The sequence below is a fragment of the Carlito syrichta genome, unplaced genomic scaffold (assembly GCF_000164805.1).
Source record: "Carlito syrichta isolate Samal-C Ts95f unplaced genomic scaffold, Tarsius_syrichta-2.0.1 Scaffold305210, whole genome shotgun sequence".
In the NCBI taxonomy this organism is placed as follows: Eukaryota; Metazoa; Chordata; class Mammalia; order Primates; family Tarsiidae; genus Carlito; species Carlito syrichta.
Window position 1 is genome coordinate 321,597 of NW_007249306.1, and position 20,082 is coordinate 341,678.

Here is a 20,082-nt window from a genome sequence, read left to right on the forward strand (position 1 = left end):
CGATTTGAGTTCTTCAGGGTATATTCCCAGTAGGGGGATTGCGGGGTCATATGGGAGGTCAATATTTAGAACTTTTAGGAATCACCATACTGTTTTCCACAGAGGTTACACTAGTTTGCACTCCCACCAACAGTGTAGAAGTGTTCCCTTTTCACCACACCCTCTCCAGCAACTGTTATTTTTTGTTATTGATAATTGCCATTCTGACTGGAGTTCGGTGGTATCTCAGTGTGGTTTTGATTTGCATCTCTTTTTGTAAAACACTATTACACATTTGCTTCTAGTATTCTGTAGCACATAAAACATTGGTCTTTGTGTTTGCTCTGTAGAGATATGATGCTAAAGTATAGATTTGTTCCTTTCTGCTTGAATGCAATCAATTCATTCTTCTATAATTTGATGGACTTGTTTTGGAATAAATAATCATCTTATCATAACTTTAAGTAGATTTTTGAAATATCACCTTTATCCATAGGTCTTATTTCCCAGCATATTTTAGAAATTATGTTCAATTTTCATATATATTATTGTGCTCTTAGTCAGAAAATTATTGTTAAGTTTGCCTTTTGCCATATGTCAATTCATGTTTATGCATTTACTTTAATTAATTATGTGTGTCTGTTTTTACTGTAGATGGTACTATTATAATGCTCTTTATAATTTTCAAGAATAAATTTTTTTTTCTGGTTGTTTTGCCAAACCTGTAGTTAGGGATTCATATTGACGTGCAATATGAATCTGTAATAATAAATTCTTGTTTCTTGAAAGAAATTCAGAATTTTTATGGACAAGCATTATTTTTCTTGAATGAATTGTTCCAAAAGCATAAATTATTTAAATCTCTTAAACAAATCTAAGTATGCAGTGAATATTTTATGGCCAACATAATGGTTGATAGAGAGTTGTCTTATTGAAGTTTTTAATGGGTATTGAAAATGTGAAATATTGCTTCATTCTTTTTAGGTATTAGTAAAAAGTAGTATGCAGCAAAACAATTGCTTATGTCATCTTGTATGGGCCTTGACAAATAGAGAATTTGATTGGTTGCAACCGAATATATTCAACTGTTCTTATTTAATTTTTTAAACATATTAATATGAATAATTTAAACCATTAATAGGTTTTCAAAGCTATTTTATGCTTTTATTCAAGAAACTCTATAATGTTTGCTAATTCACCAAAGATCCTTTAATTGCAATTGAATCAGGATAAGCTAAGGGAAAGTGACAGTGTTATAAAATTGTTGACAGAATGTTATTACTCATATGCCTTCTAAATGTACCTTTTAAAATTAAAATCTACCTTTGCTAAACATTTATAGCTAGAAAATGGATTTCATATGAAGGCTTCTGGTTAAAATTATAAGACTTAGAACTGTGAACTGAAGAACAACTGTAATAGACTTATACTATCTAATTATAAACTTAGATAACCTCTAATGATTAATACCTAACCTGTCATATAGCAAGTGGCTTCTCTTAAAGTTCTCAGATTCATATTGTTAAATATACAAACCATAACATAAACATATAAACTAGAAATTGTTTCTACACAGACTCTAAATCTTAGTTTAACAGAGGAAGTAATGAGAGATTCTTCAAAGATACAGTAAAATAAGAGCTTCTTCTCCATAAGTGAAACAGAGGAGTCACAATAACTGGTAATGACAAGAGCATTTGGCTAGATTAAATAAGTGAGGAGCGAGGAGGAGGAAAGGTAGTGTAGGAGAGAGGAAAAAAGCAGTAAGGTGCAGGGATTAAAGAGGCAAGAGAGAGGTAAAGGGCGAGCTTAAGATAGATAATTAGTGAGCCTGTCAGGAAGAAGTAGGAAGGAAAATTGGAGAGAGATGAAGTTTACAAAAATAGGGAGGAGAGAGAACAGACAGGAATGTGGTTAGGGAGAATATGCATACTGCACAATGCTTGTTTCTTATATTTTCTGAATTCCGAGTCTCCAAAGATTAGTATTTTGCTCTCTGTCTTCTATTTTTCTTAGTTAGACCGATTCAAAGAACCACCTGCTTATGGACCTATGTGTGATATCCTGTGGTCAGACCCCCTGGAGGATTTTGGAAATGAGAAGACTCAGGAACATTTCACTCACAACACAGTCAGGGGGTGTTCATACTTCTATAGGTAAGGATGGAGAGCTTACATGTTCTCTGGAACATGTTTGCTTCATAAATGCTGGAATTTCTTGGTCCATGTGTTTTATTTCTTTATGATGTTTGTATAACTTTTTTAGGAAGCAAGTATAAATGAAAGGTTCACTTTGAAAGTCTGGTTTAAATGAATTCTTAGTGCTTGCAAATTGAGAATATAAATGAATAAGTGAAAAAATAAATGTGAAATACATATGATACATATACTATGCAGACATACTATGGAGATATTGCTGGTTTGGCCCCAGACCACTGCAATAAAACAAATGCCACAAAAAAAACAAGTCACACGAAATGCTTGTTTTCCCAGTGGATATAGGTGTTATTTATACACTGTACTGTAGTCTGTTAAGTATTCAGTAGCATTATATCTTTAAAAATATTATATATGCCTTAATTAAAAATATTTTATTGCTAAAAAATGCTAACCTTTATCTGATCCCTTAGCAAGTAGTAATTTTTTTGCTGGTGGAGGGTCTTGCCTCAATGCTAATGACTGCTGACTGATCAAGGTGGTGATTGCTGAAGATGTGAGTGAATGCGGCAATTTCTTAAAATATTACAACAGTGAAGTTTGCCACATTGGTAAATTTCCTTCATAATAGATTTATCTTCAGCATATGATGCTACTTGAAAGCATCTTACCCACAGTGGGACTTCTTTCAGAATTGGAATCAATGCTCTCAAACCTCTGCGGCTATTTATTAACTAAATTTATGTAATATTCTAAATCATGTCTTTTTAACAGTGTTCACAGCACCATCACCAAGAGTAGGTTTCATCTCAATAAACAACTTTTTTTGCTTATATATAAAAAAACAACTCCTCACCTAATAAAGTTTTATTAGGAGATTGCATCAATTCAGTTTCATTTCAGGCTCAATTTTTTAATTTTTTTGTCGCCCAGACTGGAGTGCAGTAGCATGCTCCCGGCCACTGCAGGCTCCACCTGCTGGGCTCTGGTGTTCCTTCCACCTCAGCCTTCCAAGTAGCTGGAACTACAGGCGAGCGCTACCATACCCAGCTAATTTTTGAATTATTGTATAGACGAGGTCTTGCCAAGTTGTCCAGGTAGGTCTCAAACCCACGGGCTCAGGCAATCCACTCGCCTTGGCCTCCGAAAATATTGGGATTACAGGCTGAACCACTGAGCCCAGCCTCATCTCAGGCTCCATTTCTAATTCTACTTCTCTTGCTATTTCTACCACATTTGCAGTTACTTTCTCCACTGAAGTCTTGGAACCCTTGAGGTTATCCAGGAGGGTTGAAATTAATTTCTTCTGAAATCCTGTTAATGTTGGTATTTTAACCTCCTCTGATGAATCACAAATGTTCTTAGTGGCATCTAGAATGATGAATCCTTTCAAGGAGGTTATCAATTTACTTGCCAGATCCAGCAGAGGAATCATAATCTATGGCAGCTAGATCTTTATGAAATGTATTTCTTAAATAAAAAGACTTGGAAGTAAAAATTACTCCTTGATCCAAAGACCACAGAATGGGTATTGTGTTAGCAGGCATAATGACTACATTAATCTCCTTGTAAATCTCTATCAGAGCTCTCGGGTGACCAAATGCATCGTCAATATGCAGCAGTAAATACTTTGGAAGGAATCTTTTTCTGAGAAGTAGATCTTAACAATGGGCTTGAAATATTCAGTCAGCCATGCTGCAGAAAGATGTGCTGTCATCCAGGCTTTGTTGTTCCATTTCTAAGGCACAGAAGAGTAGATGTAGTATAATTTTTAAGAACCCTTAGGATTTTCAGAATGATAAGTGAACATTGTTTTCAATTATAAGGTCACCAGCTGCATTAGCTATAATGAGAGTAAGCCTCTTTTGGGGAGCTTTGAAGCCAGTCAGTGATTCTCCTCTTCAGCTATGAAAGTCCTAGGTGACATCTTCTTCCAGTAGAAGGCTGTTTTGTCTTCACTGAAAATCCAGATTTGTTTAGTGTTAGCCATTTGCATTAGTTAACATTACTAGATCTTCTGGATACCTTGCTGCAATTTTTCCATCAGCACTTGCTGTTTCACCTTGTCCTATGTTATGGAGATGCCTTCTTTCCTTAAACCTCATGAACCAACCTCTGCTAGTTTCCCACTTTTCTTCTGCAGCTTTTACCTCTCAGCTTTCATAGAGTTGAAAGAGTTAGGATCGTACTCTAGATTAGGCTTTGGCCAGAGGGAATGTTGTGACTGGTTTGATCTATCCAGAACACTCAGACTTTCTCCATATTAGCAATAAAGCTGTTTCACTTTCTTATCATTTGTGGATTCACTGGAGTGTAGGACTTCTAATTTCCTTTAAGAACTATTCATTTGTGTCCATAACTTGGCTAAGGATTTAGCACAAGAGGCTTAGCCTTCAGTCAATCCTGTTTTTAGACATGCCTTCCTCATTATGCTTAATAATTTCTAGCTTTTGACTTAAAGTGAAAAATGTGTGACTTTTCCTTTCACTTGAACTCTTAGAGGCCATTATAAGATTATTAATTGGCCTAATTTCAATAGTATTGTTTCTCAGGGAAGAGGGAGGCCCGAGGAAAGGAGGAGAGATAAGGGAATTCCTGGGTTGTTGAAATAGTCAAAACATACACAACATTTATCAGTTGTTTGCCATCTTAGGTGGGTGTGGTTCATGGTGCTCAAAACAATTACCATAGTAACATCAAAGATCACTGACTACAGGTCACATAACAGATAAAATAATAATGAAAAAGTTTAAAATATTGAAAGAATTACCAATATGAGACCTAAAGGCATGAAATGAGCATGTGCTGTTGGGAATATGGCACCTGTAGACTTGCTCAATACAGGGTTGTCATGAACCTTCAATTTGCAAAAAATACAATGTCTACAAAGTATAATAAAGCAAAGTACAATAAATTGAGATATGCCTGTATATATAAGATTTCAGTGAAGAATAGATAAGGCAGAAAAGATTTGCATGTATTGTGAAGGTGGAGAGGCTACTGAAGAAGATAGTAGAATTTAGTAGAAAATTTGTCCTGCTTCAACAACTGTAGAAAAAAAAATTCATTGCCAACTTTGATTTTAATGTAATCATGTTTAAAGTTTCGCCAGTTTTCATACTTGAGTCAGAAGAACAACTTTACATGGGTTAATTAAATCATATTCTAGTCATTCTTGTATTTTTTAAAGTTTATTGGGCTCCCTGAATATAGTATATAGGTACTATAGTCAATTTGTTTTTAACGCCTTGACAAGCCTAGTTGAAAATATTTTTATAATAATTTTTACATTTGCAAATCTCTAGAGATTTGTCCACTCCATAACATTTCAGAACACTTTAAAAATAAATCTACATTATGATTGGGTTTCTATGTGGCCTCACTATCTTCCTGATGTGTCATCTCATTTATCCTTCCATATCTGATTATCCTCTTTCACTAGTGTCTCTTATCATTAGACATGGATCTTATGTGAAAGCTGCCAAAGTGAAAGAGGAAAGAGAGGATGGCCAGGCTTGGTGGCTTACATCTGTAATCCCACACTTTGGGAGGCTGAGGCAGGAGGATTGTTTGAGTCCATTGGTTCGAGACCAACCTAGGCTACATAGTGAGACCTTATGTCTACGAGAAAAAAAAAGAAAGAAGAAACAAAGACCTAGCCAGGTGTGATGGTGTAGTCCCAGCTACTTGGGTGGCTGAGGTGTAAGAATTGCCTGAGCCTAGGAGATTGAGGCTGTGGTGGGCCAAGATTGTGCCACTGTGCTCCAGCCTGGGTGACAGAGTGAGACTCTGACTCAAAAAAAGAGGAGGGGAAGGGAGAGAGAGAGAGAAAAGAGGTTATTAAGAAATTGAGAATTTTAATTTCTAGAATATTTACTATTATTATTTGACTCTTAAAAGCCGAACCTGATGTTGATGCTCAGTTTTAGCCTTGGCAGCTAAACTAATATCAAGGCTGGAAGAATTATGTAAAACACATCCAGCCACATATCTTCTGTCTCTATAGTAAGTAGATATTATCCTTCTGCATAATATCAATAGATGTCTGTTTAGCAGTAGATTATTTTGTTCCATATAGTATGTTTTTCTTATGAGAAAAAAATTTTCTTCTTTTAAAAGTTTGTTATATGATTGAGAAATTAAAGTTTGTGAACAGAAAATCTTGGACACTATAGAGCATGATTCAAATAGTTTTTCTTTATGCAAGTATTAAGAGAGAGGTTTGTTCCAGGCTTATTTTCCAGAAAGTTTACAATTCATTTATATCTTTTGAAATTTGGAAACCAGGTCTAATGAGTCTATTTTGACTGACATAAAGAAGTATGGTATGATATTTCTGTAAAGCCTAATTCTCTTTTGGTAATTAGTTAATTTGGAAATTATCTTTTATTAAAGAAACTTGAACTTTTATTGAAGTATATCAAAGCCATGTATTCAGTTTTCCAAATCTAATGTTAAATTTTAGGTTATATCATAGGTGTTTAAATTACCTGCTTGATACCACTGAATTGTGCTTCAGTAACATAATATCAAACATGACAAACTCATATTGCATTAAATCACAGAATGGCATTCTGTTATTCGATTGAGTCAGCTGTTCAAATAAATCATATTGTAAATCCTACACTGAACATATGTAAAGTTACAATTTTTTGTTTTATGAATATAGATACAGATGTGTTTGTGTCAGGAATGAAGTCCATCAACTTTAATAATAGAGAGTTAAACACGGTTTCACACTTTTGTCCTCAACATTATGATTTTGCTCTTCTCATTAGAGATAATTAATAGATAATGATCTTTCTCCATGATAAATGTTGATTATGTGTTTATCTGAATATCTAAATTGACACCCTATATATAGACTCTGACTAATGGCAGAGCACTCTGGATTATGTTTATCTATTGAGGAGAAAAATGTCTTTCTCATTCTCCTAGAACCATCTTGAAAGCATTCAGGTATCCTCTGATGTCATGATTTATAAAGTTGGCCTAGATGGGCATAAGTGAGCCATGAAATTGGTAGAGAAACTTAGTGGCAATTACCTTTGAGTTATTGTGCTGTGCACAACTCCCATCTTTATTTTACATGTTTATATATAGTTTGCATGTCTACTTTGATATGCCACTCTATCTACTATCTAACATGTCTGAGCCATAATTTAAATCAAATGAAGTTGTGCAGAAAAATGTATTAGTAAGAATTTATTAATGCTGTGTATAAGTTATATTAGAGACAGAGAAGAAAGAACCCATAAGAGGTATGTTTTTGTCCCAGTGCTTCCATTATGTTTAAGTTTGCACACTCAAATACCTATCATGTTCAGGCAGGTAATTGAGATACTTGAAGCAGGCCAAGTGTCAGGCCAAGTGTCAGACTGTGGAGATTAGTGAGGATCATGACTATTTGGAGGTAAAATTTTCATTTTTATGTAGACCAAAGAAAACCATCAACTGCATTTGGTACTTAGGTTGTCAATTTGTGTCTCTGCCTTGGATGAATCATATAAACTTTGTCTTCTGGGTTTGCTTTACTTCAAAATGATTGATTTAAATTAGGCAGTCTAATGTTGCTCTAAGCTCTGAGACTAGGTGCTTCTTGACAGTCATTTAAAAAGTGTTTTTGAAACTGCAAGCTGCAGCTCACTCAAATCACAACTGGTCTGTTAATCACAAATCAACAGTCTTTCCTCTCTTCACATGCAGCAGTTGACACCCTTATCAACACCTTCTATCTTGAAATCCTCTGGTTCCTCCTTTTTCACATATACTGATTCTCCTCCAACTTTTCAGGCTGGTTGCTACTTATGCTACTGCCTCTTTGTCTTCCTTCTGCTTTAGACATTTTTTCCTTCACATTTTCCCCTAGAGTCTTACCCACTTCCCTAGATTCACTGTAAACTATAAATGTTATAATGACTGAATCTGTGTCCAGCCTCCTTCATCTCTTTATTTTTCCCGAGCTTAACTCTTGTGTGTTTATTTGTCTGCAGGTACTTTTTATCCAGACATTTCATTTTCACCTTAACCTAACCTCACCTTGCATGAAAAGGCTTATTTATTTTCTCACTTGCTTAGTCCCAACTGGGGATTCCTGCTGATTTTTCTGTTTTTGTTAACTGTTTACTCTCCCAGTCATACAAGTATCTTTGCTTTTTCTTCCTGCATTGAAATCACCACTAATCATTATATCTTATTGACCCTTTCTTTATATCACCAGTCTTCCTCCCTCCCACTCTGAAATCAAGACCTTCATTTTTAATCTGTTGAAATCACATTTGAACTCTTTGCTCCCAATTTCACCAGTATCTTTCCTCCTTTGCTTCCCTAATTTATACTGTTCCATTCATGAGTATCTTTTTTTTTTTAAACAGGATTTGTTGAGAAGACAGAAAAGCTCTTACTGTGAGAGGCGACCCGAGGGGGTTGCCTCATGAGTATCTTTTTTGAGAATCTATTCACTCACCCAGTTATTTAACACCCGTTAACTGAACACCAACCATATAATCTCTCTGCTAAGTTTTATATCTGCTCAGATTCCCTGCCTTTAAGGGAAAGCAGAGACCAAAAGCAGAAACAGACAAGTAAAATGCAAGGTGAAGAGTACTGTAATACATGTGTGGGCTATTTCATGCACACATACACAGACACGTGAGTTGGGGGTCCTAACCCCAAAAGGGAACGAATTGGGGTTTAAGGGAGTACTCATAGTGAAGACGTTATCAGACCTGAGTTTTAAAGTTGTCATAGAACATATCCAGCCAGAGTCATTGGGGAAGGCTTTTGCAGGCAGGAAAAGTAGCATATATGAAAGTATGAGGCAAGAGAACACTCTGGGAATTCTGCAGAGACAGCCACCTGAATGGCCTTACTTCTTGTTTGCTACCAAATTGTATTTAGCTGCTTCATTATCTATTAAGACTGAACATCTGTATAACTAATCTATTCTACTTGTGTTTTTATTCCTAGTAGAAACATGTACATAAGTGCACCAAAAGACATGCACTTTTTTTGTAACAGCACCAATCATAATAGCCAAGAAAGGAAAACAACCCAAATATCCACTTAGTAAATGAATAATAAATTCTAGTATATGTATAAAACTAAATCCAACAAGTGAGCTAACCATAAGTGCACATAACAATATGGATAATTATTGCAAGTATATGATGAGTAAAATTGAAATGAGTTCAACATCAGAGAAAACTCATCTATAATGTAGTAAGTATAATGTAGTGAAGGAGATTTGAGGAGTTTCTGGGGTTCAGCTAATGTTTTGTGTCTTGATTTGAGTGCAGGTTATAAAGGTGTTCGGTTTGTGAATGATTATCAAGTTGTAATCTTCTGATCTGTGCTCTTTTCTGTATAGGTGTTTTACTTTACTAAAAAGTTTGCTTTAAATAAAAATTACTTACCACTCCTGAGGCACACAGCAGCCAGATTCAGTTGAGGACTTAATCTCTGGAAAAGTTGTGGCAGGAAGAGTTGGGCCCTTTAGGACTTGATCCCTTTTGGGTCAAAATAAAATTAGACAGAGAATCCTGAGGCAAAGAAGAAACACAGCAAGTTGGGTTTTGTTGTTGTTGTTGTTGTTGTTTAAGATAGTTCTGACCAGGTGCAGTGGCTCAGCCTGAAATCCCAGCACTTTGGGAGGCCAAGGCAAGAGAATTGCCTAAACCTGGGGGTTCGAGACCAGCCTGGGCAGCTTGGTGAGACCTCGGCTCTACAGTAAATCACAAAAATTAGCCAGACATGGTGGTGCATGCCTGCTATTCCAGCTATATGTAAGGCTGAGGTGGAAGGATCGCCTGAGCCCAGGTCAAGGCTGTGGTGGCCATGAGCAATATGCCACTGCACTCCAGCCTGGGCAACAGAGTGAGATTCCAACTCAAAAAAAAAAAAAAAAAGTTCTGACAGCATCTGAGCAGCCCCAGGCACCCCAGGGCTAAGTACCCATTGCCAGGTCCCAAGAAGCAGGGGAGGGACTGAATGATTGGATGGGGTCCTCCTTACTAAAATGGGGCTGGAAGAGGGTAAGGACACCAAGAATGTGAAGGCTTCCTCTGTGCCTTGGCAAGGGATTGCAGGCTTCCTGTCTCTGCTTTGCTGAAGCACCAGTGAAGGACAGAAACCCTTTTCATCTCTCACCTGCTTGAATGCCCCTGTTGCGACTACTTCAGCAAGTGAGCATGAGCTCCAGGAGACTGACAGATGCTGCTAAGTGAAAAAGCAGTGTTCATCTCTTAAGACATTCACATTATTGCTGGAGCACATATGTGTAAACATAGTTTACACTACAATGCCATAAGGGATAAAGATACATATTCTATAGGAATGTAATAGACACAACAGCTTTGAACACCTTGGGTTGAGGTCGGCTTTAAAGAAAGCCTTCATAGGTGATTATTTTGCTTAAGACTTGGCAGAAGAGTAAGCCTTCCAAGGAGGAAAAAGATGCACAGGGAAAGTATCTAAAGGTATAAAATCATAGAAGCGCATTTTAATAATGCCTATGGGCTATATCATGGTTAAAGAGTCTTAAATCTGGGCAGTTTGACTCCAGGTCTAAAATATAGTTTGATATGCTATAGAAGCAAAAATAGGAGAATAAGAGAGCATAAATCTAATAGTAACTATTTTCTCTAGTTCCAAACCAGTTTTTCTACCATTTCTTATATTTTGGTCCTCTCTGTCTTTCCTTTGTTCGTGCTCAGTCTACTTTCTATCTGTCTCCCTTTCTAGGGTAGAATTCTAACCCCTTTCCTATCTGCTCATCTATAGATAGCATTTTTCTTTAATATCTAACACAACATGGTTATTTTTCAGAAAGAGTTCCCTGATTAATTTCAGATTCAGTAATTCTTGCTTTATAATGTTGCTGTAAAACTTGTACTATGTTATCTTTATGTGTTGTATTCTTCAGTAGTTTTTAAAATATATTTTTATAATGTTCTGTGTTCCTACTAAGATTATAAATACCCTCAAGACAGAAACCATGCGTTGCACTTAACATGCCACCCCTCCCTGTACCTAAACTGTCTTCTAACAAATGAAACAAATCATGACTCTGATAGATTACTGGGGAATAAGTGATTTTTCATCTCCCTATGGTGTTAAAGGTGTTCAGAATTCTGCTTTTACTATCATTTTTTTTGTGTGTGTTTGTATTCAGTGCTTTTCAGCTTGAACATTTTGTGGTTAATTATAATTTCCATAAAAAGCATAAAAGTGTTATAGAGTTTTTGTTTTTTCTAATACTATTAAAAACTTTAATGTATCTTAGGTAGGTAGTTCACCATAGTAGGAATGTAGATGGTATTAAAGTATTTTCTAAATTCCCGAGGAAAATGTTGGTGATTCTTTGAAAGGCTATGCATAATTTAAAATTTCTAATGAGTTTTCTCTAAGTAAATAATGCAAATAGTCCTCACTAAATGCTATTAACCTGGTAAATTGCTACTTGGGTAATTTTATTTTTTCTGATTTTCACTTAAAAATCAGATATGCATTTTCTTTTTTTTTTTTTGAGTTGGAGTCTCACCCTGTCGCCCAGACTGGAGTGCAGTGGCCGCTCCTGGCCACTGCGGCCTCAACCTGCTGGGCTCCAGCGATCCTTCTGCCTCAGCCTTCCGAGTAGCCGGAATTACAGGCATGCACTACCATGCCCGGCTGATTTTTTAATTTATTGTAGAGTTGAGGTCTCGCCAAGTTGCCCAGGTGGGTCTCGAACCCTCGGACTCAGGCAATCCATATACCTCAGCTTCCCAAAGCACGGGATTACAGGCTGAGCCACCAAGCCCGGCTAGATATGTATTTTCATGGGGGAAAAAAAGTAGCTTAGACACATAAGGGAATCAAACGTAGCATGAAAAAAAATTCTGAAATTATGCTTTCATAAGATGAGTATAAGTTCTTCCAAAAGGGGAAACAAAAGAGCAACTAAACCATTTGTCAAGGACAAAAATGTGACAAACCTAGACAAGTAACCTCTGTCTGACCGTGGTAACAAGATAGTAAATAAACTTTCTTACTAAAGTGGCATTATGAAGGCACAGGAAATTTAAGTAAAGAACTTAAGAAGATAGAGAAGGAACATTAATTGAGAACATACTCTGTGACACCCTTTGTGCCTTTTATAACTAAATACATACCAAACAAATATGTTATTTTTGAAGGACCAACCAGTGTCACTGAAGTAAAGTCTTTTTTTTTTTTTCCTGACATACACTTATCTGGAGAGGTCATATACTTGTCCTTTCCTTAAACAGAATAGAAACTTTTGAAAGGCACATATTAGTCAACTCCTTATCCTAGCTACCATATGGACATATTTCCATCAGACACTCTTGCCACCTTTTTGCAGTTTGTAAGATGCACTTATGTTTATCAGTTAGGTGTTTCATTTATTAAATTGACCTGGGACAACTAAGACCTATATCTCCTCTTTTTCTCCTTCCCTCTTGCAACACACACACACACACACACACACACACACACACACACACACACACGTAGTCTGTTTTCAGTTTCAGATCCCCTTTTGCCAAAAAACAGAATCTATTTTATTGTCAGTATCTCTATAACTATGTGTCATCTTAATAGTGTTTTTTTTTTCCTGTTGGCTAGAATTTATTTTACAATAAATTCTTTTAGTGGCATATTACTAAAATATTTCCCCATGGTGCTATTTTTATAATTAATGAAAGTTTCCTCTGGTATATGTGGTTTAGGTTCTAGTGAATATTTGCAGTTTGTTTATATAACGAGTATTGCTTTGCTCTTTCTTGATTTGTATTGTCAAAAATTTATTCATTTTTCTAATGTACATTTATCTCACTAAAAACTCTTAGAACTAAGATACAGTGACAATAGAAGGTTTTCCAAATCTAATTTGTAATTTAAATTTCATTTATAATGAAGTTCTTTGAGTGAGACATTCATAAAAGGCAAACGTAATGATTGCATATTGGATTTTTTTTATTGTCAAGGTAAATAAATCTTAAGATAAAGTTCTACTAGTCATATTTAAAGTACACATTTAAAAGCTTTGTGACTATTCATAATTTTGTTTAGATTTTGAATGATTTAATCAGTTTAATGCATCTATAATGTTAGCTAAATTGATAAGTTGATTTTCCAGATGCTCTCCTCCATTTCCTAATTCAGTCATTTCTGTTGTACCTCACACATGCAAACATAGGCACAGTCATGCAATATTTGAGAAAATTGAGGTTTATATTTTAAATTCATTCTCATGTTATATTAATGCTCTCTTCACTTTGTGTTTAAATGTAGACTTGTGAAAATTGATTTTCTCTGAGAGTGGACACTCTCTTCTAGTGTGGTTATAAAATGACCTGCTTTGTTTTGTTTGGTTTTCCAATTGGCACACCTCAGCCTCTTTCTGATAATGTAAAAACAGCTGTAGGTGCTTATTCTGCCACAGGGAAAACCTTTCCTTACAGTCAAGAGCCTTGTTTCATGAATGATGCATGTTTTATTATGCTTGATCAAATCACATAGATCTGAATGTTAAGAGATAAATGTCCTGCTCCTGATGATTTTATAACAGATACTTCTCTTTTCTTTTTGTCTCTGGCAGTTACCCAGCTGTATGTGAATTCTTACAGCACAATAACTTGTTATCTATACTCCGAGCCCATGAAGCCCAAGATGCAGGGTGAGCAGTTTTGAGGGTTTATGAAAACCATGCATTGCCCTTTTGTCAGAACTTCCTCACTTTGATCAGGCTGTGCAGGTTCCCCAAATTTTGCCAGGCTCACTCCCAGAAGGAATTAGAGTTTAAGATTATCTTTGTCTGATGGATAACACAGGCGCTAGGGAATGAATGGCTGCAGATATGTTGTCAAGTCCCCCTAAAGCTCTTCCGTCCTTATTGGAACACGCTAGTTTTCAGCTAGATTTCTTAAGCGCTTTAAGGGCACCTCCTCTTACTTCTCTTAGTTTCTACATTTACCACTGTCACATGAGTAAATTACCAGCTGCTTACAGTCTTTGTTGGCAATGTGAGTGAGAATTGCACATAAATATTTAACAGAAATTTCATGTTGTACTCTTTTTTTAAAGGATACCATTCCTGATCCCTGTGAAGTTTTCAAGGAACAAATTAGGGATATTTAAACAAAGAGAAAGATTTTATGTTATAGATACCAAATGAATTGCATAGATTTGGTTTTTGTATATTGTGGTAAATTTTTAAGGTGTAGACCAATTTTAAGGGTTTAGAAAACTGAGAAATGTCAGATATTATTTTAATGGTACATTAAATCTGCATTAGAGAGAAATAGGCTTAATTAATTTTAAGATTTGAGGTCTAATATCCTTTCCCAGTAAACTCCACTGAAAGGCATTGTGTGCCTTTAAATAACTAGGCTCATTCATAGTCTGAGAGTTCTGAAAAATAGGAACGTGTCTTTTTATAACCTGTGTGCTGAAATTGGGAATATAGATGCCTGTATTCTGAAGGAGGCTTGTGTCTATAATGACCCTGAATCTAGGCAGATACTAAGTTTCCTTGAGAATTAGCTGTTTTCGGGTAATCAGTCAGCAGGTATGAACTGATCTGACAGGTATGAACTGAACTAATCACAGTGCTCACTGTGTTGTAACTGATGTTTGAAGTAACCTATTGTTCAGGACTTCAAATAATTGTTCTCACTTTTCAGGACTGTGGTGTCACCATCGTACTTTGGCTGACTATTTCTGAAGGCTGACAGCCCATTTGTAGCAGATTTTACTTACTTACCCTACATACCTGAAATCATTGGCTTGCTTGAAAATGTGTTAAGTGCATCAGTTAATTTCAATGAATATTTTTGTTTAAAATTAACAGTTGATCAATTCATTGGAAAATTTGAAATTATGTCATCCCGTGTCTTTTTGTTTTTGTTTTTTTTGTCAAGTAGACATAGCCAGCCTCAGTCTATAAAATCTAGGTACTAGGAGTAAGAGTATTACTGTCTTTTACATTGATTTTTTTTTTCCTATGACAAAACTCAGATCCATAATCAGAATATATACTTCTAAAACATTTCAACAGGTTTTTAAGGGTAGCTTTTCTTCTGGGAAATGTAGTATGTCCAAGCAGTTCCAAAAAAAAGAGGAATCAAAGTATTTTTAGCATTACAAATTTTAAGGTGACTATTTATCTAAAGGTACTTTCTGAGCTACCTTAGGAACCGGCGATATTAAGCATGATCAGTCTACCAGAAATAACTGACACAGAACACTGAAGAAATGGTAAAATTTTGTTTTATAAGGATGTTTCTAAACTGATATTTCTAAAATACATTTTCATCCTTATGGAAAAGAGCCAGAGCCTCCTGTGCCTTTTAATTATTTGAGAACTAAAATGTTGTATTATAAGTTATTTTTGTCTTGGAGAAGAAAAGTAGCTGGATTGTTGGTTTATTTCCAAAATTCTTGTAAATGTCTGCTTCATTACTCATTGATCAAACATTACCCTACTGAGGCAATAATTTTTGACCTAGACACCAGCAGAAAGTGGTGATAAATATCTAAAATAGAAACAATCTCAATTTGTAAAATTTATGGATTTATGGAGACATTCTTTGAATTAGTCTAGGCAAAATGCTTATATATAATCTTTACAGAATATAACAGATTTCTAAATAATCATACTGGTTATTAGTGTTAAGCCTTTTATATATTGTTTTGTTTATTTGTTTTTTTAAGTCAAAAATATTGGCAACCTTCTGAAAAATATAGTGAGTTCAGATTATGGAAATATGTTATGATTTTCCACTGAATTCCACTCTCTCCTGATGTTTGCTAGCTTATAAAATACCTGTTTGGAAATTATACACATGATTGTATGTTTTCATTTCACCTTAAAATAGATATGTCTGTGCATAAGAGACTTAAGAGAAAAATGCGTATTTAGTGTTATATAATTGGAACCTCTTTGAATGATAAAACTTAAATTACTTAATTTTCCACTTCTAGATCTATAATTTGATGTCATCTTTTTTCTATACTGGCCTTGTTTTAACTTGAATTTGTTGTTTTTAGGTATCGCATGTACAGGAAAAGCCAAACAACAGGCTTCCCTTCTCTAATTACAATTTTTTCAGCACCAAATTATTTAGATGTATACAATAACAAAGGTAAGTTTTTCTGAAATCCCTCTTGTAGTCTTGTATAAAATGTGCAATAATTAACAAGCTTACTTATTTTTGTTTGGTCTTAAGTATTTTAACCATTCTTTTTTTTTTCCCTTTTTCAGTTATCATTTATTACACGTTGTGTGATTATTCGTAGTGATAGAGTGTTAATTGGTCAGAGGTTGGACCCAGGCACTGTTATTTTTAAATGTTTTTAGGACATTTTAATGTATAACAGGGCTGACAGCTGCTGCTTTGGTAGAGACTTTAAAAGAAGTAATAATTGGAAGTTATCCAAAATCATGCTTTTTAAAAAGGATGTGGATTTAAATAGAATAGTGTGATTATACATGGAAAGGATCAAGAAAAATAAGGGAAAAAAAGCAATAGCTTGAAATTCAAATTACATTTATTGAACACCTGCCATGAGTTAGCTCCTATGCCAGGGAAGTATATGTTCATTTATTTTTAAAAAATTAAAATAAACTTTAAGGTAAATATTATTAGTCACTTCACCCCCACTCCTTTTTTAATGTCCAGAATGAGTCCCTGTGACTAATTGCCTTGTGCAATTAGGAAGTAATGAACTGGAATCAAACACACACTTCTGGTTCAGTGTTCTGTGCTTTCTTTCTGAAACTCCATACCTTTGTACCTAAAAGAAAAAAGCAAACAAGAGGGCATTATTTACTTACTTACAGGGAAAAGAGGAAGAGCAAGGGATACATTCTTTTACCCTCTTTTATTAAGGTAATCTATTTGGAAATTATATAAAGTGTTGCAAGTGTCAGAGTGGGTAATAAAATATAAAGCCATTAACTCTAGCTGGCATTGGTCTCGATATTATATGAACAGCATGTCTGAGTGTGGCTTTCTGAGATTAAGAGAAATTGAGACAAAACAATCAAATAATGTATATAAAGTCAAATATAGTCCAGGAGGGGCAGAAAAAGGCAGGCTAGTTTCTGAACCAATCTGTAAACTTCTGGAATAAAAAGCCGTGCCTAAACATGGTGTAATGGGTGTCCTGCTAGCCTAAACCTGGTATCCAGGATGCCTCATAAGGGCCTTGGCCATCTTTATTCACATGTCTATTGAGTCCCCATAGTCCTTTGTTTCTTTTGTGTATTCTGCTTTCCCTGTCTAATATTTCCTACTTCCTCTGGCTCCCAGCTATACCTCGTCCCCCAAATCTTCTAGAGCTATCAGGGATCCTGCCCCAAAAGGCAAAATACAATGCTGCCATCCATCTCATCCTAATTCTTTCCTCTTCCCAGCACACCTACTATGTCCTACAGGTGGAGCATGTGACTCTCTGGTCCCCTTCCCCCATAGCCCAGAGAGTAAAATCTGCTGGGTGGAGTCTGCTGTGACCATACAAGCCTTTACATTGCCATTTTGACCCTGGTGAATCTGCCTACGAAGCCATGGGTTACTAGTAGGCACAGTACAGTTTCTAGGTTACAACCATGGGTTGGGTGGGTAAGAGGACAGTTCCTAGAAAAGAGGTGCTGCCCTTAGCTGTCTATGACAAGAAGAATGAAAAGTAAAATAAAGCATACTCTCTGCTTGCCATGTGCTTGTAAAGCAATTGACAAAGTAAGACACTTGGGTTAGTTGATAAAAATATAAGACCCAGCCGGCCTCGGTGGCTCAACCTGTAATCCCATGCCTTGGGAGGCTGAGGTGAGTGGATTGCCTGAGCTCGTGAGTTCAAGACCTGCCCAGACAACTTGGCGAGACCTCATCTCTACAATAAATCAAAAATTAGCCGGGTGTGGTAGCGCGTACTTGTAGTTCCAGCTACTTGGAAGGCTGAGGCAGAAGGATCGCCGGAGCCTAGCAGGTCAAGGCTGTGGTGGCCGGGAGCGGCCACTGCACTCCAGTCTGGGTGACAGAGTGAGACTCCAACTCAAAAAAAAAAAAAAAAAAAAATATATATATATATATATATATATATAAAAGACCCAGTGTGATTAAGTATAAACTAAGAAAGTCAATTACTAAATGCATTTAAAAAGGGATAATTTTCTAGAATGGTCAGAGAAAGCCTTAAGATAAAATATAATCTGGATATTAAAGAATGGTTAATGTTTGATTAGTAAAAGAAAAAAACAAGTTGAGATAAGTGAAATTATTGTTATTATTTATTTTTATTTTTATTTTTTGTTGAGTTGGAGTCTCACTCTGTCACCCAGACTAAGGTGCAGTGGCCACTCCCGGCCACCGCAACCTCGACCTGCTGGGCTCTGGCGATTCTTCCGCCTCAGCCTTCCGAGCAGCCGGAATTATAGGCGTGCGCTACCACGCCCGGCTGATTTTTTGATTTATTGTAGAGATGAGGTCACGCTGCTCAGGCGAGTCTCGAACCCGTGGGCTCAGACAGTCCACTCACCTCAGCCTCCCAAAGGCACGGATTACAGGCTGAGCCACCGAGCCCGGCAAGTGAAATTATTTTTAAGTAGCAAATACTTTTTCATATAAAACCAGTAAAAGCTACTTTTTTGATTAGATGAAGATTCTCAAACTTATACCAGAGAGGGCCCCTGAATTAACCTCCAAGGAGTGCAAGAACTCAATAGGTCATATTTTATATTCCATCATGATCCTATAATTTACCAAAAGTATATAAAATATGAACATGTATTTTTATTCTATGGCATGAAAGTTTTTTTTCCCTAGTAAACCTAGGAAAGGAAATGACCCAAGTCATTTTTTTGCCAGAGATTGGCTGCTAAATAGCATATTCTATACTTACAAGTTTTCTAACAATTTAAAAAAAAACCAAAACAGTAAAAAATGAAGAAAATTTGGATTTTATTCAGTAAGACCAGACTTAGACTCTTTCCATTCATCATAATGCTAGATAATACAATTTTGCTTCAGACCCATAGCTGTTTCTCACATTAGGTATATATTGTTTCTTTTTTAATAGTTCTGATTTAGCCGGGCTTGGTGGCTCAGCCTGTAATCCCGCCCCTTTGGGAGGCTGAGGTGAGTGGATTGCTTGAGCCCGCGGGTTCGAGACCCGCCTGGGCAGGCGAGACCTCATCTCTACAATGAAATCAAAAAATTAGCCTGGCGTGGTAGTGCGCACCTGTAATTCCGGCTACTCGGAAGACTGAGGCAGAAGGATCGCCGGAGCCCAGCAGGTCGAGACTGCGGTGGCCGGGAGCGGCCACTGCACTCCAGTCTGGGTGACAGAATGAGACTCCAACTCAAAAAAAAAAAAAGAAAAAGAAAAAAGTTCTGATTTAGCAAGATTGGAATGTTAAAAAAAATAGACACTGGTGCATCACTGTCTTTGAGATTTTACAGTTCTTTCACGGTGTTCTCTTGCCTTTGGGGTAGATCACAATCTCTCAGGAAGGGAGCATAGAGGGATAGAAGTATCTTATTTTGGGAACCTTTTTATAAAAGAAAAAAATTATCCTCAGGAAAAAGATTAACTGATAAAGAGAAGAAAGATGTATGCTTGAATTTGAACCTAATTTCAGAAGACTTTTGTGTAAAATTTCTGAAGCACTTTAAAGCTATTATGCTAACAGTGTATATGGTATGTGGGAGTGAAAGTCAATTATTCACTGCTTAAGTGAGGATTACTGTATCTGAATAAAATTCATGTTAACTAGAATTTTTCAAAGCATTGCAATAAAATTGGGTTGCAGGTACCCTCAAAACACAATCAGTGGAAAAATAACTGAAGAATCTATGAATTAACCATTTGATTCTTAGAAACAGATGTTCAAAAGGGACTTTGAAATTATAGCCTAATAATTACAGTATGATTTGATTTTTAAAGC

General features: G+C 36.0%; 1 protein-coding gene across 6 annotated transcripts in view; it reads left to right on the forward strand.

The window, feature by feature from the left end:
- Nucleotides 1-20,082, forward strand: part of PPP3CA (protein phosphatase 3 catalytic subunit alpha) — a 324,678-nt gene that overhangs the window by 242,612 nt on the left and 61,984 nt on the right. For all 6 annotated transcript variants that reach the window (XM_008061335.1, XM_008061336.1, XM_021714081.1 and 3 more), the window contains 3 exons: nt 1,996-2,135; nt 13,738-13,815; nt 16,188-16,282. In XM_008061335.1, the coding sequence (XP_008059526.1) occupies nt 1,996-2,135; nt 13,738-13,815; nt 16,188-16,282 (313 nt within the window). The remainder of the gene's footprint in view (nt 1-1,995; nt 2,136-13,737; nt 13,816-16,187; nt 16,283-20,082) is intronic.